Here is a 24,155-nt window from a genome sequence, read left to right as displayed (position 1 = left end):
TACCCCACTTGGTTGCTGGTCTTGTACTTTGGTTCCTCCAACAGCCAGTGCAGCAGCAACCATTGCCCACTTCTATTTCGATGTATCTGTCACCCTGGCTTCAAATAGACTGAGAGGAAAAAATATGCTATGGCATGATGTTGTCTGCCCATGCTGCTAATTAAGGAGTTTTGAGTTCTCTGCTTTGAAATCAGTTCTCAGGGATGATTTGAAACTGTGCCCAAATTATCCTTACGTGGGAAATGGTGTGTGCATGTGGCTTATGGGTATTTAAATATGCTTTATGAACGTAACTTATTTTCTTATGATTTATGTGACAGTCTTTTTCAACAAATAAACTAGGATTGTTCCTCTCAATAACTTAAATTTTGGAAAAACCCAAGGTATTCTGCAGAATCTTGACCATTTTTTGCAAACAGAGGAACATGGAGCAAATGTTACCTATACTGCCAACAGCAAAAGAAATCAAACTGAGTCTTTAATTCTGAAAAAATCTGATAGTACTTTCATTCCAAGCCTGGTAGCCTCACAATTGGCAGCTTGCAGTCCATTTAACATAAGGCTGGCTTTGTGTAGTGGTTTAGTGACTTCTATAGCAAATGTACCTTAAGCTGTACTGCAAAAAGAATGGTGCTGTTCTTCTGTGATAGTATGAAACATAGCAAGATGAAACATAAACCTAGAAAGATCAGAAGAGGAGTGACAGTAAACTAGGCAAAAAATCTATTAAGACGATGGATCTTTGGAGCACATAATTGTTGTATATAATATGTATGTGTGTGTGTTTATTTACTTAAAAGGGAATTAAGGGGACTTTGAGAAGCTTTCTCGCTCATCTCCTGCTGTTACAAGCCATTGTATTTAACATAATTCCTGGCAGATGTGGTGATTTTTTTTTCCTTTTGGGTAATTTTCTCCTTCATAATCCTGAAGATGAGCTTACAAACTTAGGCAATCAATTCAATGCTTCACTCTCTGTCTCATGTCACTTGTTAATAGGAATGTTGTCTGAAATCTTATTAGCTGACATTATTGAATCTGCATCCATGAAGGGTAAAGACATGTTTCAATCTCTCAATAGCCATTTATGCATTTGAAAGCCAGTAATATCACTCCTCCGATCTTTACTTCTTTGTGTTAAAGATCCCAAATTTCTGCAATCTTGTCATGTTAAATTATGGTTTCTGCATATATAAATGTCCTTGTTTTCCTTTGCATCCCTTCTAGAAATCTTCATGGTTTTTCTGAAGCATGGTGCCTGGAACCAGCACATAACCTGCTCCTTTCCACTCTCTATGTGTGCAGCCATGTTTCCAAGCCCAAAAATAGAACCTTGATTCATCCCTAATGTCACAACAGAGGTTGATGGGCAAATATCTGATGGTTTATTGGGTTTTTTTTTTAGATCTGCCTACAAACTTGGTTAGCCTCTGGTTTTGATTATTGATTTTTTTTTAATGAGAAGTTTGTTGTCCCACTGTGGGATATGTTGGGACAGACAGGTTACTGTGATGACCACTGTGAGACACATCAATGCACACAGGAACAGCATGAAATTTGGTGGGTGTGTGTTTGGAAGCCAACTTAGCAAAAAGCTGCAACAGGCACTCAGTGAAGTACAGAGCCTAAGGCTTTCTTTAAGACTGATAAGTAGTGCTTGAGGCAGTTGATTAAAAGTAAGAGGTGGATATTTGAGGTGGCAGACAGCTTTCCCTGGTTAAACACCATCTGATCCAAACTGAAAACTTATCCAACCTTGACACAATTTCCACCTCTTGGTTTTAATTACAAGTGGGTGGGGTGTGTTCCCTGATGCTTTTGACTTGCTGGTGTGTCAGATATGTTGCCATGCTTTGCTTCTGATGTCTGGTAACTTCAGCAGGGATTTGGACCTGACTACAGAAAGACATTTAAGTGTTTGCTCGATTTCTACAGTGCTAGTTTGAAGCCATCCTCTCTTAATCAGAGCCTCAGTTACTAAAATGGTGTGAGCCATAGCTATATGAGATCTTAGTCCTCTCTGTTGACCACTAAGTATGTTTACAGATACATACAACTGTGGTTAACTGGAAAGCATTAGCCCATCTGGGCTTTTAGAGAATGAAGATGCCATTGTTCAGTAGCAATGGAAAAACTGAATGCCTGTGCCCTGAGGTGTTGTACCCTTTGACTGGGTGGCAGAGATACAAGCTGGTGCTCTTTGGCATTGAAAGTTTCACTTTAAATGCTGACTGGTTAGATGCTGTTTCAGCCTTCTGCTCAATGAATGATTGCTCCTGGAAAACCTGTTTCCTCTTTTTCTCATCATGTACTAGGATCTTCACTCATCACTCCAATTCCTACCATGCTATATGCATGGACAACTTCTGCTTTTGCCTAATGAGGGTAAAAGTCCCTGTGACTGCTAGCCAGAACAAGTGAGCAACTTTCATTATGGTTCCAGTGCCCTGTTCTGCAAGGACAAATGTTTGCATTCTAATTGTGTTGCAACTTCTGACAGAATTTTTTTTCCAGCAGATTGGTTCTGTTTCATGTGCATTTTTGTTTTGCCTGTGTCCTGGAAAGAGAGCAGAAAACTGTTTCTCTTGAAAGTCTGTCACCAAACCACATTACTTTTTTAAAATCAAGCTTTCTTAATTTTGCAGTGCAGTAGTTGCATGTGTACATAGCATCTTCACAAAAAGGATGAAAAGCCACATTGCCACATTCTTCAGTGCTAGATTCTGGATCAGGTGAGGAGAATCCAGCAAAGGAAAGTGTCAGGGCAGAGAGAGTAAGGAGAGTATATGACTAATGGAGAAACAGTGAAGGAGAAGGTATCAGTGGCTAAGATATTGTATAGATTATTTCTATACAGTCTAGAGAGTGGTTGTATTTCATCACTTAAAACTCCAAGGCCTTGCTGGAACCTTTGAAATTACAACAGTCAGGCAGTGGGATGCAGCAGTTAGACTACATTTTCATGCTTCTTTTTCCATCTTTAACATTTAGTTTTGCATTACAGTTTCAGATCTCATTTCCTAGATAAGATAAAAGATTCTGTTAAGTAGCCTGTATCTATGGAGGACTTGAGATAAATGGTGAGCACCTTTCTTGGAAATCTAGTCATAAGTAAGAGCTGTAATGCTTAAGACACTTGCAAAAATTGATGCCTGTTTGGATACTCCACATCTCTCAGCTGGCTTCCAGTGGCCACTGTGGAGGAGGATGCAGCTCCCATAGAGTCTGCCTCTGATGTGCCAGCTTATACAAACATCTTGGATGCCCTGGGGCATCTGAAATGATCCTACCTCATCACATTCCATTATTATTATTTAAATTCCTCTCACGACTCTGGTGCAGACTGTAGTCCTAACACCAAGCCACCCAGCTCTAAGGACCATGCATCTCCTAGGGGAAGCCAAAGCATGCAGCTCTGTCACTCAACGCCACCTTTATCAGCCACTCCCTCCCGCTCACATTCTCCTCCTCCGCCCTGGAACAGGTAAGTTGGGTGGCAGCATTCCCAGGCCCCGCTTTGGAAGCAGTCTCAGGGTGTGTCCTACAGCAGGCTGAAGGCAGCCTGCCCAGGGGCTGGTACCAGTAGGGCAGAACATCCTGGTGCTGGTGTGGGGGTCTGGCCACCGCACTCATCCTTCCCGCAGCTGGAGAGCCATAGGGCAGCACATCAAAACCACCTTTTTGTCTGGATCAGCAAACACATCTGTGTGCCTGCAGGGCTGTTGGCACTGGCATGGAGCAGGCAATGGGATCTGTGTGGCTGGCTCTGTGTGGGGATGCTGGAGTCCAGGAGCAGGGTGACAGACCTGGAATAGGATGTGGATGGAGGCTCCGTCACTGGAGATGCTCAAAACCCACCTGGACTCCATCCTGTGTAACCTGCTCCAGGTGAACCTGCTCTAGCAGGGGGCTTGGACTCCACAGGTTCCTTCCAACTCTGGCATTCTGTGCCTCTGGCTCAAGGTTCAAATGAATCAAACATCACCCTGGGCTGGGAATCAATCATGAAATGATTCAAGCTTTACCTCAGAGGGGCATGTGTCGTGATTAGAAATATATCCAGCTGATACTAACTGCTGTTCTGGTTATTTCTTGAGGTCAGATACAGGATTTCCTCTGTGCCATTGCTTTACCTGAAAGTGCAATTGCACTAGTGTGCAGTGAGAATATATGTATCTATCTATATATATATATATACAACAAATATATATATGAATCCACATCCTGCATTTTTCATATCTGAATGTTACATTGAGATAAAAATGCATAGGTTTTAATTCTGTTGGTCTGTGATTATTTTCATTTGGATCAAAAAACCTAGAACAAATGACCTGCTTAGTGTACTGGAGAAGGTGATAACATCAGGACCTTCCCCTCACATCACCAAGCCTAATCACAGAAAAATAATGTTGGGTATGGTATTAGAATTGGCTTTAGGTTCAGGAAATCTGTATTTATTCTCTACCTATTAACACAGCAGAAGGTATGGGTAATATCTCTTTGCTTTCACCTTGGCCACTACTCTTTTCTGCAGTTTTTTGGTTTGGTTGGGGTTTTATTTGTAGGTTTTACTTTTTGGATTTTTTTGTGGGCTTTTTTGTTTTGGTTGGTTGGGTGTGGTTTTTGTTTGTTTTGTTGGTTTTTTGGGGGTTTTTTGCAGTGTGGGTAATGTGGATGGAATTACCTCGTTTCACGTGGATACTGAAACGATAAGCCTAAAATAAGGAAGCTTAATATAAGAGAAAAAACTTGTTGCTACACTGCTTATGAGAAAAACAAGTAGTGTGCTCTACTGGCTAATTTCTTTGATAACTGTTAGTAGTTAATGTCTATTTTCCACTCAGTGGTGTTGGTTGTCCTTGCCAGGACAGTCAGGGGGCTGCTGAGGGAAGGGTAGCAGATGGCATTGCCACCTCCCAGCTCTAGGTCCTGGTGCCCTGCAGAGGCCCTGCTGGATGAACATGGAAGCAATGTTGCAGTCCCAAATGATACTGGAGGCTTTGTAGGTGTGGGAACAGGTTTCTGGAATGCTCACCTGGATTCAAGTGACACCTATGTCCCTGTCACCTATTCCTAATGTGCCTCTGAATCTCATCTCTGGTTTCTGTTAGATCCTTTGCCATGGGTTTGGCAAGCAGCTTTAAACAAATAATATATTTTTTGAGGGGGGTGGAGAGCAGTCACAGAGAACCTGATTAAAACCATGGTAGCTAGATAAGCTCTTAGTGCCTTCTGTACAGTTATGCTGTAAATCCTCCCAATAGCTTACCTTGTTAGATCTTTTTCTATCAACTCAAATGTGTCTCTCTAGTCCTTTTCTGTATGTCTTCAATACCATTGCATATTCAGCTTAGACCATACGGTTTAATGATTTCTTTCTCACTCCTTATTTTTCTTTTTAGATAAGCTTAACAGTCCTCCCCTTCAGTCTTATTACAAAGATGTAGATATGAAGTTGTGCACTTGCTCTGATGTAGCCTTTTATGTCATTCATACTGTAAAACAAGACTTTGATTTAGGGGACAGGCAGGAAAGGAGAAAACCCACAAGTGGGCTCTGTGTTTTTTAATGAGCAGAGTTTTGCCAAGTGGCAATTAGTATTCCTCAGACTTTGTGCTAATTAGGAGCTTCTCAGGGTCCTCTAAGAAAAAGAGTTTCTTGCCAAGTTAGCACATTTTAATACAGGTGAGCTACTTTTAGCTTTCTCTTGGCTAGTTGGATTTTTTATAGTTTTTTCTAATTGCTGTTCCATCTCTCATTGACACTCTGACATTATCCATGTTCTTATGCTGCCCAAATCACTGGTCTGAGTTCTGCATGGTTCTTCTCCGCTATTTTGTGCTGGAGAAAATTTACAGAAGCTGAAATAATCACTCAGAGGAGAAGCTGCTGCTCTCAAACTGAGTAAGGGAAGAGGGGAAGCGTAGCCTTGTTTTGCTAAGGCAAATTCTTTACTGAGTCTCCTTTCAAAATGCAAGCATAGGAAATCTCATGGGGCTCTGATCATCCTTGACCCACTGAGCACCATCATGCTACAGGAATTGTGGTAGCTGATCCTGAGAGTTCAGTGTTGAAACTTTTTTTTTTTTTTTTTTGTCTCTCCAAGCAGTGGGCGAGAAAGTTTTCAGGTGAAGTGTTGATCAAAATTTTTTTCCAAAGTTGCTTTTTCACAGGGAGAGGTGTCAACATCTTTAGACTGGAAATACCGGCAGGTCCTAGGTTCAATTTATGTGCATTTTTTAAGGCTTTCCCATTCCTGAGGAAAAAAAAAGTGTTACATGTTAACTGTGCATAATGGCTTCTTGGCTTTTGAGGGTTTATTAATTTTAAATTGAAAGTATTTTAGAATGACTTTTTTGCTCACTGCACATCCTTCTTCAAAAAGATAATAAGGCAGAATTCAGGATCTGATAGCTCAGCTGCTCTGAAGTGAAAAATAAGCCAGTGGTCAGGAGATAATTTTTCCTCTATTTTGGAGCTGAGGCTTTCAATAACTCAGGTTCTCATAGTGTCAGAAAATATTTTCCATGTACCCTTATTTGAGATTCCAGTCCTCTTAGTCCCATATCACATATAACTACTTTTAAAAGTCTACTGTTTAGCTAGGACATCAGAAAAAGCTTAGACCACAGATACAAACAACACTCTGAACATGGCTCTCTCTAAATCACTCATAAATGAGTATGTGTGTATGATCACTCACTGAAAATCTCTGAATCAGAACATTTTCCTTGAGATGATCTTATTTGGCCTTATTATTCACAATAGGCCATAACAAGTGGTACAGATGGTGTTTGGTTGCTGAGCCAACTGAATGGTTTATATAGAAGTTTAAACTCATTGCAGTGGTTCTCCCAGCACCAATACTAAGCTGGTGTTGATACTGGGAGAACCATTACAGATCATTTGAGAGATCCTTCAGCTGATCAATTTTCCTTTTTGCTTCAGTAGTATATATATATAAATGCTTGGGACTGCATTAAGTAGTAGGATTAGTAAAATGAACTGTAATGTTCTCTGACTGCTTAAATGAGAGGAAAAAAAATCAAATCCTGAATGATCAAGCTTTCTGGTTATTTGTTCCTCTTCTTCATAGCTGGTCTTGCATTTAATGGTCACATACAGAAATGTTACAAGTATCCAACATTGCAGCCATGTCTAGCAGGAGGCTGTCTTGGCCACTTCAATGGGACAGTTCATTACTCTCCATCAAATCAATGGAGGTTGATGGACATGGAATGGAGTCTCAGGATCTTTGTCCTTCTGTGTAGTAACATGAAAGTAACATCAGAAGTTACCAGAAGTGTTGTCTCTCTCCTCTGGATTCGAGGAAGTTTTGCCTAAGTTAGAGCTGCTGAAGAGGCACTGAATAGACCTGGAAGAGAAATAGCTTGCCATCTCACACAGAGATTTATAGCTAGATATGGCTAACTCTTTCTGAAATGCCTCCCTGACCTTTCTGAGGATAACTTTCTGAAAGAGCCAAAGAGAAGAATCTTTGAATTTTCTTTTCATTTTTGTCTACTTCTACTGGGCTTGAAAGTGTGAGTAATGGAAAAATATTCAAGCTTTAACTGTGGCAACACAGTATGAATGGCTTATGGCCAAACACTGTAAAAAACAAGGTCATATTAAGTTAATAAAGAGCCTGTAGGTGCCATTTATCTTCTGCTTGTGTTTATGTAAAGAAGGTCTCCAGCTACTATCAGCCAAAATAAAAATCCCTGAGCCATTAAGTCCCAAAGTTGGAATCCTTCCCCACTTTGATGCTGCAAAATGATAAATGCAGCTGAGGTTACAAGGATAGAAGTGATCCTGAAATTGCCACAGAATGGGAGCTCTGGCACTTTTCTGTCAGTTTGTGAGCAGAAGAGGTTGGTGATTGCCCCCATAGGCTTCTTCCCTTTTTCTTCTTCTATCGCAGGGGAAAATCTTCCCTGCCATTATTAGTGTGGACTCATTCTACCCCACAGTGCACCTACATGATGTGTGACTCCTTACCACTTTCTTTTCTGGGTATTCAAAGTGGATCTGCCCACCTGATTTAGAAGGCTGAACTTTCCAATCTGGCTCATCTGTTTGCCACACACCACTCCATTTCCCAAGTCCTACCTTTGACTGACAGCTCAGCACTGAGAACCTCCTCACCTCCATCATTTCAGTCACTGCCAAAATGTCAACGAAGAGACATTGCCTTCCAAAGAGTGAGGAGTTAACTCCCCTTCCTAGCTTTGCCACTGATTTATTAGTCCACTCCTGAATCTCCTTGCCTTCTGTGGAAGGAGCCTGAAGAAACCATCTTGCGTGTGTTTTTAATTACATGTTTGCTCAGCCTTCCGGGGATGTCAGGAGCTGTGAACAGTAAATGCCAAGTGATTGCCAGGAAGAAAGCTGCTGACTGCAGTGCATCCTAGACAGAACCCTCCTGTGTGACTGCCACTGCCTTGCCATGCACATACCGACCATATCTGATTTTGATTATAGTCTCTCCTCTGATGATAGTGCTGTCTCGGGTTCTCCTGGAGACAAAGTCTTGGTCAAGGGAAAACATAAGCAGTGGTGTGTAGTCAAGGACAAAGTCAGTCTCCCCCGGATTCCTCTCTCTTGACTCTTCTTTCTTCCTCATTTGGAGCGAACTCTGAGGCTAACGAGCCCCCTCCAAATGAGCATAACTTGCTGTATTCTCTTAGTCTAGACAAAGGAAATCAAATTAATTAGCAGAAGGGCTGCAAATGTGCTGTGTAGGAGGACCTGTCATTAGAGTACCTCGTCCAGGCTCCTGTGGCTTGGTGTGTGTTCAAAATGATAGCTCTGGTGTTCCTCTCTGCAGAAGAGAAATAGCATAATAGGAGGCTGCAATTAGAGGCAGGACTGTAACCCAGTCATGGGCAAGGAGAGGGGGAGGTGAGTAGGAAGGAGGCTGCTCTGCAAAGCCTAAGTCATAAAACATAAAATCCCAGTTTATGCATGGCAACGGAGCCTTCTGTGATTGAATTACAGCCTTCATAGTCAATAATGGGCCAAGTCTGTAAACCAGAATACAGGCAGAACAAATATTTACATACTTTGGGCAAGGGCAGAGGGAGAATCACTGAGCAGAGCATGAATCAAAGCCACAAGAACATAGATGTGGGGCTGCCATGTGTTGCCACCAGTGTGAAGTGGGAAGGAGGAAGGAAGTTTCCAGTATTTGGATGTGAAATTTCCTGTCCTACAGGGCATCCTGCAGCATTTCACTGAAAATTCATCTTTTAGTGAGGTGACAGACACACTGCCAATAAACAGTGAGTAAACTGCAGTGTGTCCATTCATTCTGTGTACTGTATGTTTTCCAGTATATCTAGAAAGTGATATTGAAATGTTTAGGTATTTAGCAATGTTTATGTTGATATTGCATATCTGATTACAATTTTATTTGTATTCCTGCCTTTCTAGCACCTCGTAAGTTCTGTAGTTTTGACAGTTGTTGAGCATCAGCTGCTGTGATTTATTTTGGTCCAGCTGAAAGCTATGACAGTCATAAACATTACTGTCAATTTGGAAATATCAATAGACATGAAGGGAAATACATAAAAATTCCTTTTGCTGTCTTACAAAACAGCTTGAAAATAAGGGTCAGGACAGTTCCAAACCAAAGAACTTCCATCAAGACACCATTTGATGCATGTACTAGGGCAGCCAAGAAGTCATAGAACTCTGAAGGTTTTGAACTCCAAATGTCATCTTTGTTTATAGCCTTGCAAATGCATATATGCAAACAACCATCAGGGAATGAAGTTGCTGTGCTTCCCAGCTGCCACAGGTCTGAACTGCTTTTCAGTTACATACCTGAATTTTTTCACAGGAGACCTTGAGTGAACAGGTTTGTTTTTCAGAGCAAAGCCCAAAGCAAAAATAATTAAAATGAAACAAAAGTAATCAAATGGGGATTCTGAAGGACCAATCCACAAAAAGTAATGGCAAAAGTAATCCAAGCAGAAGCCTGGTGTTCTTAGGGAAAGAAAACATCTTGCAATGTTTTTCAAGCTTCAAGTAAGCTTGAAAAAAAGGGGGCACAGAATATTACATGATCAACCCAAGGGTAATACCTCGCATGGTGTGTAGCAGTGACTTTTTACTACCTGACTTCTGGCTACACATAGTGCAAAAAAATTTCCTAAGCTTTTGGGCCAGCTTACACCCTGAGCAAAAGAATGTCTTAAAAAATTTGTGGTGACCCACTGTTGTTTCAAGGTGTCTTGTATTACATGTGAACATTAGAGCTCATGAACTCTGATTTTCTATGGATGTGCTCTGTGTGCCACTCCACCAGAGTAACCCTAAACGTTCTCTTTACTACTCACACCTCCTGTGGTACCAAACTCTGATATCCTTGACTTGTCCCATCCCCCCATTGCTTCCCCTTCCCTGAAATACTTTTATGCCTTCCTGTATCCCCTAGGAGAAAACACACTTAGTGTAATGCAATAGGAGTTTCAAAGCTGCCTTGCTGACCAACTGCTTTGAAATTTGGTCAGTGAATTAAAAATTGTAATTGCAAGGAACTGTCAGATGTGTGATTGCATGCTGCTTATTAACCAAAGAAAAGGCAAAAAAGGATGAAAGGATTCCCTAAATTTAGCCTCACTGAGGAGGAAAAGGCACTTCTGTGAAACCAGGCATTCTGGTAAGGCACTTTGTTACATGTTTACATGGCATGGACCTGGGTGTGATTAATGGGCTGGTTTGGCTCAATACTTTGTTTTATTTGCCCATTAGTATGGGTCTTCTGCAGGCTGTCACTGGGCATGTAAGTTTGGGTCAGGAGGACTGACAATTTCCCAGTCACTGAATAGAAAGGTGAGCCTGTAGGATACTGATATAAGAGCAATTCTTATTTGAACCAACTGAGTTTCAGCACTACAAATAGTATATTTGCTTACAAAAATTCATAATATAAACACTAAACCATAAAAAACACCGTGGATCTTTCAAACAGGAGCATGAATACTTCAGAATCATAATGTAGTAACTGAGAATCTTGAATAGAGAGCCTACACGAGGGCAAGTATCTGAATCTATGAGAAAATCTGGAAAATGTAAATGTTACTTCTCTGTTAAATCGAGTGTTTCTCATATACAAGATTACATGCCACCTATTGATTTATAGCAGTAATTGCATTTTTCTGATGATGAAGAGAGGCAATTCTTTTGAGCACTTTTGTGATGCTTTACTGTGCAAATGTTTCCTTCTGGAACTGACCTCATCCAAATGGCTTCTTCTGGGAATGGTAAAAGTAAAGTAATGCACATATATTGAAGGCTAATGGTCTTCTCCCTTACTGTGATCTAGAAAATGAACCATGAGCTCTGGAAGTAGTGTGTTTTTTGAAGGTATAAAGCTTCCATCTCTCTTCTATTCCATCTCTGTTCTACTAATAGGGAAACTCTATTAAGAACCATTTGAATGTATAAAAGCATAATGTTTTTAAAGAAGAGTTTGCCTGAGGGTAATAAAAATGGAGTGATCAGCAAAAAGAATATCACTGGTGCCATGCAGTGCAATTGGAAGAGCTTGGAAAAAGTACATTCTCAGTTCAGTTCTTACCTCCAGTAATTCCCTTCCCCTCTGTGCTTTGTTCTGGTCCCTCCATATGCTGCTCACCAAGTCAGTCTGCAAATATTATTTTGCTTAGTCAAGCACTGGTCTTGGATGAGATTTCTATGTTCTGTTGTAATGCAAACAAGAAAAATATAATGGAGACTCCTCATTGCAAAACAGTCTTTTGTAGTATTGATTCTCCAGTGAGGAAGCAACGAAATGAGCTATTGTATTTAAATGCTGAACTTTTCCCATTCTTGAGCTGACTGTCCTCCTTTCCAACAGGCTGAGGGATGGACACAAATGAAGACGTTTGCTCAAGCCACTGCTTCCCTTCTGACTTAGTTTTTAGATTCCCAAGGGCAGAAGTCTGCTGTTTTCTCCTGAATGAAACACTGCCAAATGGGAGTGTACCAGCTGTCTTCTACACAGAAGAATAAAGTTAAATGTAGGCTATTATTGCTTGCTGGACAGAATGTTCATTTGCAGACAGAACTGACTTGACTCTCTGGGGCTCTTAATCTCATTCTGAAAAGCTGAGGAACACTGAGAAGGAGAAAAAGTATCTTTTCAACCAGATTCACTCTTAAAAAGAGATATTTTTTAGACTTAAAGGTTCTTTCCAGAAAACTATGCTTCTTGTATCCAGGGAGGTTTGGGTTTTTTTTTTGTTTTATTTTCCCACCTCCTGGTTGTAGCATTCTCCAAAACCAGGTTGTGGGAAAGAAAGAAAATCACACTCATGAACAGCAAGAAGAAATCTGGTTTTATTTTGTGAGTTTTTCCCTCCTCCCACTCCCATCTTTTTTTTTTTCCCTGGTGTTGCATGTGCTGCCAATACTGATGACTACCCAGACACTTCTGAGCAGGACATCTCACTCTGCTTGGGACAATTCACATGTGCTCACCAGGCAGATATTTGTCTGTGGTTGGCTCTAAAACCATAAGTTCGTGAAGCTGAAATTGCAACAAAATTTGAGAGTTTTAATCATCACAATAATTAAAAATCCTTTGCCCAGTTACCTGTTACTATTTACTCTGAGTTCTGTGTATTCACCTTCCTCTGAAACTGGCACTGCTGCATTACCAGATCTGCTGTAGGATGACTTAGCTTTTACACTTCTTGAACCTTTTTTCATCCCCTAGATTTCAATTTGCCTGTTTTAAAATGATGAACGCTGACACAGTTGTGGAATCAGATCTCTGTTATTGATAAGTACAGAGCAGTATGAGATTGGTAGCATCTTGCTCCACTCTATTACCTGGATAACATTCAGCCTTAAAAAAAAAAAAAAAAAAAAGACAAACACCAGAAAACTTGGACAATGTTTCCTTTATTATTTTCTTCTAGTTGGGTGATTGCCTAAGTAATTGCTTAGTATTTATTATATGTGTATGTGTGTTCTGGGAGGCATTGGTATTTATCATGGATATAAGTACCAGTGAATGTATCCTAAAGGAAAATACCAGAGCTGGATTCACCAATCCTTTCCACTCTGCTCCCCTGATTCCTCTCTCCCGTCTTCTGGAACTCTGGATCATATCTTGGATATAGTAGGTAAAAGCTATAGTAGGTAAAAGCTCAGATAATGAAATCTTCAAAAATCTCCTCACAGACTCCTTGTCCTGGCTTTGAAAAATGTGAAACAATTCCTCAATTCCTCCAGTAGTAATAATACTTAAAAAAATAAAGTGAAGCACAGGTTTAGAAGTTATGCAAGGTAAGAAGGACTCAGCCAGTGGAGAGCCTAAGACCATAGATCAGTAATAAAATATTTAAATCAATAGATTTCCTGGCAGGATGTCAGTGCAAAGAGGAGCATTGGAGTAATGGGATCTCTAACTATGAAGTGAGCAGCTGCATTCAAACCAGTTTCCAATGAGCTTGTCTGAAGTTTTCCTAAAAGAATGAATGGTCCAGTGGTTATAAACATGACTTTCTGGAGGCATTAATGCTAGATTTAAAAAAAAAAGGACAAAACACGAAGGAAAAACCCAACATTCGAGATAGTTAGGTTGAATGCCAAGGGTAATTTTACTTTCAATTTTTTTTCATAGCTGCTCCTCTCCTGAAAATAACACACCTGACACATTACACATTACTGAATATATATTGAGTCCTCTTACATTTTTGTGAATTGACCAGGAATTCTTCTAAACACCCAGCCTTTTCAGGAAAAATTCAAGATAAAGCTCTTGGTTGTAGAAAATCTGGAATGAGAGCTGATAAAGCTCCACCCTCTGAGTTGCTTTAAACTAGTTTTATATTAGCATAGACTGTCCCCACCAATAGCTTTGGTTTCTGTGCTTGGGTTTTGTTGATGTTGTACACTGATTTCTGATATTTTAAATTCAGTGTCACCAAGAACTGTCTTGACAGGGATAACCCTTAAATTCAGGCATTATGGTGGAGATGTTCTCCTCTCTTGAGGAACAGGAGCTGGTACTGGTGAAATCCAACCTCACCTTCCTCTTTCAATAGCAGAACTTTCTCCTCCTGGAGAGGACAGGATGGTTCCTGAAGCATCCAGAGCTTTACTGCTTCTTTCAAAGCTTCTGGGGTGTTCCCTGTGGGCTTGCTTGGGCCTTTCTGTGGGAGAGGTGTTAGTGCAAAGGAGAGGAAGATAAATCTCCTTGGTATGAGGGAGAGGGAAGGATGGAGAGAAGGAAGGATCTCCATTCAAGTCAGCCAAAAAGGATACAAGGAATTTACTAAGTCTGAAAGAAATGTTTTCTCCCTCTACCACCTACTATTAGGGCTGTGATGCAATGAAATAGCTTTCTCTCAAAGCATTATAGAAGGTTCTTAGAGGGCAAGAATGGAAAAACTTCTGCTTGTAATGGCACTAATTACTGTTTTTTAAACAATTATTCCCACTGGTGTTGTGTGCAATGGTTTTTTAAAGTGATGCTTAGTTTTCCAAGTCCATGGTAATTCTTCGCTGCTAAAATGCAGAGATTTTTTCAAAATCTGAGTATCTGACACATTCTATCTGCAGTACTGAGTTTTCTGAGGGCTTTTTAAAGTTTGGTGTTCCCCCCCTGCCTCTGACATGTTTTGTTGTTGTGGCTGGCCTCAGTCTTGGCAATTTGATAATGGGAATCTATTAATGATGGAATGATTTACTAAAAAGGTCATGGCTCTGGAAAAAACTATAAAGTACAATGTTCAGTTATTGCTGACGTTGTTGAGACACAGGAGCAATACTTAAGGGATATTTAAAAGGAAGCTGTTAGCACCAAATGCCTCCCTTGCACAAAGATGCTTGATTTGTATAGTCTTAATGTGAACATTGTGCCATTAGAATCATGCCTAACCATTAATAAATTAAATAAATAGCATTTTTGGCTTCCTGGTAGAGAATCTGATATTTCCTGGCTTCCCACATCTGTTGCTAAAGCCAAGTTTTAATTCTTTGAAAAGTTATTACCTGGCTTGTCTTCAAGGAACGTTTCCTGTGTCCCACCTTAAATACTGAGACCTGACCATGCACACCATGGTTTTACATTACTTTATCTGTGGCTGGTTTATACAGATGCCTTTTTGACTAGGTCTAATATGAAAGTAAGTGGGGAGTAGAAAAGTTTTTAGTAGTAGGGATTACCAGTCAGCTGAAGAGCTGATTCCAAAGGAGAGCTCTCTTGTCCCTGAAGTTTGCAGGATGGAAACTGGAAAAGATTGACATGGATGGTAAAATGTGAGAGTGTGTGTGGCATGGCACAGAGCTGTACCTGACCTAATCCAGACTATAATTCCTGCCTTTTGCTGGTAGTTGAAGAGAAACCATTTTCTAAGGCTAAATCTTCAGCTGTTAGTTGAACTCAAAAGTAAAGTCTCTCTAAATTTCTTTATCATTTTCCCAGTCATTGACTCTTATGTAGCTTTTGATGGGTGTAGAATAGGTTTATAGTAGTAAATCTTCTTCCACATGTATTTACAGGGTGATTCCATCCTGTGGCTAAGCTAAACAGGTAGACTTTCAAGTTCCAGGGTAAGAGAAGATTTGCAGATGATATTTTTTTAAACCAGAGTATTTTTTTTTAAGCACTGGCTTTGGCTTTTTTTCTGAATCCTTCCTAGGATGGCCTGAATAAGAGGAGGTGATTGTGTGTAATACCTGTATAAGAGAGGTGGATGCTTCTTGGAATGCTTATGATGCCAAATGCTATTTAGAGATTGCATGCTAATACAAAGCAATGGGTCTCACATTGGATGGGATGATCTTCCCATTACATCCCTGTTCCTTTCTGTCTACCTGCAACCCTGAAGTCAGCTGATCTCTGAAACCGGAATTCCAAGTCAGAAACTGCATCCTGAGCTGAGGGACTGACTGGTAACACTTTTGACAACCAGAGGCATCAGTGGAGCAGTCACACAGCACAGTCAGGTGCTGCCATTATCTCCTGCCCTGTTTTTCAGGCCACAGAACATACTTCTGTGTTGGGGGACTTCTCCAAAAAGGATGCACTTGAATTCTGAGGACAAATCCAAGATTCCAGTTCGCAGAGAAGTGCCCTAACCACAAAAGTGTAGGCTATTTTGGGGGTTACACTACTGCCTGTCCTGCTTTGGAGCTGGATTGCTTTCAAGAATGCATGAGTTATAGGGCCAGAAGGTCGGTATGCAAGAGGGAGCCTGACTTGGTAGATATTTTATGTTACACAGTAACCAGATACAAAGAAGACATAAAGCTAAGGGCAGACACACTGAGCCTGGGTCTTCACCTCTGTGCTGAGTGCCATGACCTCTCTGGATTACAGAACTGGATTCTGGCATTCTTGTCCCGTTGGCCAAGGATTTTTTTTTATGCTCCTGAGTACCTGATAGCCCAGCTCACGTGAAGGATATGATGAGTTTATGAACACCTAATGCTGATTTCCTTATTTCCAAGAGGTAAAAACTTGGCATGAGAGAGGCAAATGCAGCTAGGCCTCGTTTGGTGTCCAAAGTTATTTTCTGCATCAGCTCAGGCACTGGAAAAAGGGGTGGGGGGAGCTGGCAGCAGCTGGCAATGACGCTTGAAGAAGCTGAAAGCTGTCACACGAGAGATTCCACCAGCTATGCCATGGGGATGGAGCCCCCGCTCTGGAGGGAGTGAGGGGACCCAGGCTGGCATCTCTTCAAGTGTCAGAGGTGTTCTCACTTGCTTGAACAGTTGAGGCAGTTCTCACTTGCTTGGTCTCAGCCCCATGCTGTTCACTTTGGTGACATCTAGCTAGGAAAGAACTGTCCTGTTCTTGCCAGAAGTCAGATTCTTCGCCAGGATGTTTTGTGTTTCTTCTCATCCTGCTCTGCCAGCAGACAGAGAGCAGTCACCACGTTGCCTTGCATTCAGGCTGAGGTTACCAAAATGATCTCTGAGAAGACTGAGTTTTTTCTTCTCTTTCCATGTGAGTACTGAAAATATATGGAGTCCTTGGCATGTTGCTGGCACTGAGTGACCTTGTTTGCACCCTTACAGGCTTGAATAGGGGGTTTGTGTACCAGGGCTTAGAAAAGGGTGATTTGCAGGCTAGGAAGGGGCAACCCTGTGATTAGAAATTCCATGATCTGACAGGCTACACATTTGACCTGCTAGTGTAAAATAGATTATTATGCTATTATGTAAACATTGTCAGATCCAGGGTTGACAAGGATCAGTGACAGAAATAGGTGAATTCCTACCTGTCTGTAGAGCAACTTGCTGACATGGGCTGCAGCATTTGGGTTGTAGCTGTACAATAGTGGCTTTGATTAATAATGCTTTATTGGTTATAAACATAGACTTACTGAATAAATCCTACTTACTCTGTTGAATGTCTCTCCATGCCTACATAAAACGATTTCAGTAATTAGAAAGCTACTATAATGTTTCTCTATATTGTAGACTTCGAGTTGTTAGCTCTCTGTTGGTTTACCTGAGTACTTACATAGGTTTTCTGCTTGACCCTATCCTTGGCACAAAGCTGAAATGGTTTTGATTTTCATTTTGTGATGAGAAAGGGCAGTTGTGGTAAGACAGGGTTTCCCAAAATAAAAAAGGAAGGGTTGGAGGAAAAAGAGCATCTCTCCTGATGTGCCCCTGGACCTGTACCCTTCTCTTGCATTCTAGGATTCTAGGAAATGAGACTGGAGAGGTGGTATCCTTGCTGAAAAATCCTTTCCTGAAGGGCAACAGAGGGAATCTGTTTGCCCAATTGCTTTGTGGGCTTGAGTTTTGAGGGAAGAATCATAGAATGGCTTGGGTTGGAAGGGACCTTAAAGATCATCAAGATTCAACCCCACTTCATGGGTATGGACACCTCCCACTAGACCAGGTTGCACAAGGCTTCATCCAGCCTGGCCATGAACACTTCCAGGGATGGGGCATCAACAGCCTCCCTAGGCAACCTATTCCAACGTCATGGTGAAGGATTTTTTCCTAATATCTAACCTAAACCTACCCCCTTTCAGTTTAAAACCATTGCCCCTTGTCCTGTCACTATCTTCTCTGGTGAAAAGCCTCTCACCAGCTTTCCTGTAGGCCCCCTTCATGTACAGCTAGAGTGTTGACTTAAGGCATCTTGTGGAGAGCTCACCTCTGCCTTTTTCTAGAAGATGTAGGCTTGTAACTCCTGGGTTTTTCCCTTCCCTTTCTATACAAAACACAAAGCAGGGGATCAGTTGTTTTATCTACTACTGAAATGCAGCCATCAGTGCAGAATAACATGAGAACAGTCTGAAAGGAAGCGTGGAACTTTATATTCAACTGCAACTAATTACCTGATTAGGTTTTGGCCTGGCTGTGTGGGTTGACATCCAATGGTCTTGGCTCCAGTGCCTGCCAGCAAAGCCAAGTCTAGTCTTGCTTCATTTAAAAACTCTGGACAAAACTTCTGGACTTGTGTGCTGAATGCTAAGCAGTGTGAAAATAGGCCACTGATTTAAAGTACCCAGGACTCCAATGGGTGTCAGGGGGCAGCTGGCATGGTTGCAGATGAATGAGCTTATCTGAGTTTTAGAAACACTGGTTTCCATTTGAGGGTGGTTCTGTTTCAAGGGCACACTCTGGTGAAATTTAAGTCCACGTCAGAACATCCTTCCTTCACAGCTATGGAATTAGTACTTTCCTTCCCTTCAGCACTTCAAACTTCTCCCCTTAGGAATGTAGTCAAACACTGAGATTGTGCAAACCTAGAAAATCGCCTGAAAGGATGTTATCTCCATAGAGGTTAAATACATTAGGAGTGTTTTCATTAGGTGAGAAGTATATGTTAGTGCTGGTTTTCTTATCTTCCACCTTTGCCACAAACACTTTTTTGATCTGTTGATGTCTTTGTTGCACGGGAGTACCTATGCAACATCTCAAGTGTCTATAGTGTTAAACATAACTATATTTGCTGGTTTGATGACATTTTTGCCTTGGCATCACTCTAAAGGAGAAAAAAATCATTACTTGGAAGGATTTGAAGCTTTTCTGGCAAGACAGGGACTTTCATCTGCATACTTTTATAAATATGCAGCTCATCAACAGCAAAGGTGAGCAGAGCACTTTTGAAAGGACTTGAAGTGTCCTTGGCTCTGAACAGGAAAGTTCTGGGCTGCAGTCACTTGTGGCACCTTATGGAGCCTCAGTTCTCCCTTTCCAGAGAGAATGACAAGAAATGAATTGCCAAAAGACTTGTGGCAGTTTGCTGGTGAGCATTGGCTTCATGACGAAATTGAGTACATCCACTCTGATGTACTGATCCTGGAAGTGCATTGAGACACATTCTTAAAATGAATCAGACAAGTTGTTGGTGAAAATCCAAGGGCTGGTAAGAGATGCTCCACAGAACAAGAAATTCTAATAGACAACCATAGGAAAAAATATTTTTGCCAACTGGCTGACTATTTTAGCATAGCAACTGGCTTATGCTCTACCCTGTTCCTTAACATCTAAAATAAATATTGAATTCTGTCCTGTTTACAAACCTTATTAAACCATTTGCCTAAGAGGCATTGCAGTAATGAAGCCCTCAAAGTTGTGTTTAAGCATTTCCTCTTACTGCAAGAATCAATCCATCAAGTTTTCGGCCTCCCACAAAGACAACAAATGCAAGCCTGCAATGCCATAAAACCCCCAAGAAACTTCAGAAGCAATTTAAAAGAATAAAAAGTAGGCTTTTGGACACCTCTTGCTCTGTCTGTGCGGAATGAGGCTGGGCAGGGACTCAGGGTCTGGAGAGGCAGATGGGAGTTCACCTTGTGTAACCTGGTATTCCCTTCCCCTCTACCCTGCTGTCCCCAAATCAGTTGTCACCCTCCTGGCAGGAGTCTCCTGAGCCTTTCCTAGCCAGGAGTTTGCCCAGCTGTTTGGCCCAGGATCGCACAGAGAAGGCAGAAGTCTTTCTGGCTGAAGCTTCTGTAAAATCATTGCTTCGGCCATCAAAGCAGCAGAGTCCCTGTGGGGGGAGAGTAAGTAGTCAGAAAGCTTTGGAAGTGGGAGTGAGGACCGATGTGACTTTCCCCAGGGCCTGTCCTCTCCGTGACAAATGATCACTCCCGGGTCGAGCTGATCTGGTGGCGGGGTTACAAAGGCGGCGTGGTCTCCACTTCTCCTAAAAGCACGCTTAAAGTTCAACCCCATCACGGCTCCGCGGTTTCCAAGCCGCGTCTCCCCTAACAGCTCCTTGTGTTGCCGTTGCAGGATGATTTGGAAATTCGCCCTCTCCGTGTTCCTGATGGCAGCCCTGGTTCGAGTGACAGACACCAGGAAAAACCGCCCCGCAGGCGCCATTCCCTCCCCTTACAAAGACAGCAGCAGCAACCACTCGGAGCGGAGGCAGCAGCTGAACAAGGAGGTGTTGGCTTCCAGCCAGGAGGCCCTGGTGGTCACCGAAAGGAAGTACCTCAAGAGCGACTGGTGCAAGACGCAGCCCCTGCGGCAGACTGTCAGCGAGGAGGGCTGCATCAGCCGCACCATCATCAATCGGTTCTGCTATGGGCAGTGCAACTCCTTCTACATCCCCCGGCACGTCAAAAAGGAGGAGGAGTCCTTCCAGTCCTGCGCTTTCTGCAAGCCGCACAAGGTCACCTCTTCCACCGTGCAGCTGGAGTGCCCCGAGCTGGACCCTCCTTTCCGACTCAAGAAAATCCAGAAGGTCAAGCAGTGCCGGTGCATGTCTGTGAATCTGAACAACTCCGGCAAACTGTGAGAGCAGGTGTGTAGCTACTGCTTGGTGTTGCACCCATCCCATTGACTGCTTCCTCTCCCACTGAGCAGACTGTCTGTTTTGCTGATTTGGGGTTTTTTCCCTTTTTTTTTTTTTTTTTTTTTTTTTTTTTTTTTTTTAGTGTGTGTGGTTTTTTGTTTGGGTTTTTTTTTTTTTTTTCTGGAGGCATCTCTCCAACAAAGGCTCCTTGTCACTTGCCTACTGGAATAAAGCTTTTTAATGGGCTGTGTTAGGCACTTCACAAAAATGTCATTCTGTTTCCAGTATCATCTGATAGTTGAATCTTCTGGAGTGGAGGAGGCTCACAGAACATGGGATTGAGCATCTAAGTGACCAGTTGCCTGCATCCAGCATTAAATGTTTCCACTGTGTGGAGTAAAGCCCTCTCCCTACACTCCAGCCCCCTCCACAAGATGAGATCACCTTCCTCATGCTTTGGACCTGACCTTGGTGCTCCCACTTGGAAATACTGGGATGCTGCCCAGGACTGGGGGACACAGATGAGGGAGAGCTATGAGGAATAACGTGTGGACAGCAAGTGGGACTCTGATGAGGCTCATCACCTTAAGACAACTTCCATTGTGCAATGACAGATGGTTCCAGGCTTGTCTGAATGGCAGATAAGAAGCAAGGGGAGAGGGTGAAGTGCTGGGTCAGCCACTGTCACCACAGAGCAGACTGAGGATGGGTTCTGATGGTGTTGTGGTTGGAGCACATCGGACACGTGGTCTCTGCAGCAGTGTTTATTTTGTAACCTAGCTATAGTAAAAAGCTGTTTAAAGTATTATAGACCTAGCCTTGTATATTTTTCTTGTGGCAGACTATGCCAGAGATTAAAATGTGTTGAGTAAGAGACTTCGGTTGCTCAGTCAGCTGCCTGGCTTAAAATGGACATGGTATAAATATGCTTTCAGTAGGATTTTTTGTGTTAGAGATGTGTGTTTCTTCTCCTGGAAGGACAACATCCATATAAGACTTTATATTTATGCCTGCTCAGACTTGGGAAAGTTGGAGGGTACTAGGAGAGGAGCTGAGAACACTTAAGGGAACGATGTTTCACTTAAGGTATAAAAGTACTGCCACAGAAAGGACAAAATTTGGTCATTCATGGACTGAATATAAAAACTGCATCTTTGTCATCAGGTTTTGGGAGTGGTGTCTCTCCTGTGATTGGAAACCATGGTAATGTCTTAGTGTTAAAGACCCAACCTACCAGTCAGTGCCTCTGGAATGGGTCACAGCTGTAGGAGCAGGGAGAGAGTGAGCTGTAATTGCTACAGTACTGGTGGTCCACTCAGTTTTTGAGTCCTACATAATCAGTGTTGGTGAACGCTTGCAGTTCATTTTAAATCACATTATGTTGTTATTCAGTTGATGGAGTTTAGCATGTCCTGTATGTCCCGTTTGTTCCAGTTCTGATCTGTATTAGTCCCAGCTGCATTAAAATTCTATGTCTCAAAACAAACCAGCCCCTTCCCCCAACCCAAAGACCATGCATGCTCGATTGGCTGAAGCTTACAAATTAAAAATGACACGCCAGCTCCCTGATGCATGGCTCACAGCTCAGCATCTGCATGGAGTGAAACCAGCTTGCTGGGGGAGCCCCTTTCCCACCAGGAGCCTCTTCAAAGGGTTAATGTGTTCAGCACTCTCAGCAGCCAGGGGTTCAGTGCCCCAGGTCTCTATCATGTGGGACAGGCTGCTCTAAGAGGCTTTCAGGACTGAGCTCCACCAGAGCTCACCAAGCGGTTTATGGGGATTGGCACGGGCAGGATGAGGTTGGTCAGGGTTGTTATGTGAACAGCCAGGGATTTTTCTGCTGTGATCTTTCAGCCTGTCAGAAGGGCAGAGGGAGACTCCTCACCCAGGGATTGCTTTAGAACTGCCCTGCCAGCATCATGCCTGGGCACTGGGCAGCCTGGCCTTGCGAGGGCTGGGGTGGCTGGGCCTGGGGGAAGTGGCAATAGCTATGGTCTATTAAGACTCCTGGGATCTCAGTCTCCACTTGAAAGAAATAACTGAAAGTCAGGCATTTTGGACTTGAGAGAGAAAAAAGCACCCTAGTAACTTCAGTTAGGAAAATTGTGCAAGATTCTTTTTCTTTAAGCTATGCCCTGCCTGTTAATTTTTTTTTTTTCACCAGTTTGCAATATGAATATGCTGCAGCTTAAAGCTCCTTCTAGGAGCTGTGTTTATGTAAAAACTGAGTTGAGCTTGTATTGGTTAAAACTGTATTTAATTCTTGTTTTATAAATGAAAACAAAAATGAAGAAATGCTTTAAGTATAATGTAATTATTTTATAGGTATACTATTAAATTATAGATTAAATAATAAAGTTACTCTAGGGTTATATGGCATCCAGGTGTACGGGCTTTGCTTCAACACCTTGTGTCCAACTCCTCTCTACTCAGCATATTCCCTGGCTTCTTTTTTGTCCCTACCAGATGGAGGTGAATGATGGGAAAGCCAAGCTACTTCTTCCCTTGTCCCCCGCCCCCATAAAAGTACCTACAAGGCAAGAGGGAAAAATAACTCAGGCTAACCCTAGATGATGGAGTTGATTCTGCATGCTCAAAAATTTGGTTTTTTTGGTTACTTGACAAGAAAATAACCAAAGCTCTACCAGTGGCTGACCTGCCAGCATCACTTGTGGTAAGAGAAGTAACTATTATTCTGACCAAAGTGGTTTTGCTTAAATATAGCTAGATCCTTATGTAACAGGCACCAAGCTACACACAGGGAAAAAAAAAAAAAAAAAAAAAAGGAAAAAAAGAACTGTATCTTATGATATAGGTGACCTTGAACAGTTGCTAGTAGCTCTTGAATGAGCACACTGTATATCTCTCCAAAGGGGTGTTAGTGTTTTGGGTTTGGGTTTTTTTTTTATTTCCAACTCAGAGAAAAGATGGTAGCAAAAGAATCTTGAATGGAAAACTTCAGTGAGGAAAGTAAGTTCTGGCTTTCCTAAGGAATAATCCTCCATGTGACCAGAAGAGATGCATGCTGGGGGTCTTGAAAAAAGATGAAGCACCTAGATCACAAGCAGCAAGGGTGGGCTGTGTCCTTTCTGTCACTGTAAGTGACATCTGCAGGGAGCCCTCTGCTGTCTCCTCTTCCCCATCTCCTGCCCAAACCTTCTGACTGTTCAGCAATTTAGTGGGTTTGGGGATGTTATTTTTTTCTCTCTGTGGCTGTTGGTTTGGGGAATTACTGTTTTGCTGGGCTTTAGCTACCTCATCCTGGTTAGGGCTCTCTGATCAGAACTCACAAAATGCCTCAGCTCAAAAGGAGCTCAGGCAGAAATCTCCAAGGTGCCTCTCTCAGCCACTGCCCTGCCCACATTGCACAGCACCCACCTGAATCTCTGCTGTCCCTGGTACAACCTGGATTCCAGCTCTC

General features: G+C 42.2%; 1 protein-coding gene across 3 annotated transcripts in view; it reads left to right on the top strand.

Moving 5' to 3' along the window:
- The window catches only part of GREM2 (gremlin 2, DAN family BMP antagonist), a 39,899-nt gene extending 16,788 nt beyond the window's left edge, over nucleotides 1-23,111 (top strand). Inside the window, exons 2-4 of one of the 3 annotated variants that reach the window (XM_030448374.1) lie at nucleotides 1,228-1,361; nucleotides 20,230-20,743; nucleotides 21,020-23,111. In XM_030448374.1, coding sequence (XP_030304234.1) covers nucleotides 1,348-1,361; nucleotides 20,230-20,737 — 522 coding nt within the window. In that variant the 5' untranslated portion in view covers nucleotides 1,228-1,347 and the 3' untranslated portion in view covers nucleotides 20,738-20,743; nucleotides 21,020-23,111. Of the gene's footprint in view, nucleotides 1-1,227; nucleotides 1,362-16,653; nucleotides 16,973-20,229; nucleotides 20,744-21,019 lie in introns of those variants that run through there. The other 2 variants (XM_030448375.1, XM_030448376.1) reach the window with 2 other exon arrangements.
- Nucleotides 23,112-24,155: the final 1,044 nt, after the last annotated feature.

Source organism: Calypte anna, chromosome 3, assembly GCF_003957555.1.
Source record: "Calypte anna isolate BGI_N300 chromosome 3, bCalAnn1_v1.p, whole genome shotgun sequence".
NCBI classification, from domain to species: Eukaryota; Metazoa; Chordata; class Aves; order Apodiformes; family Trochilidae; genus Calypte; species Calypte anna.
Note: the sequence above shows the minus strand (reverse complement) of the source record. Positions and strands in the feature narration are given on the sequence as shown.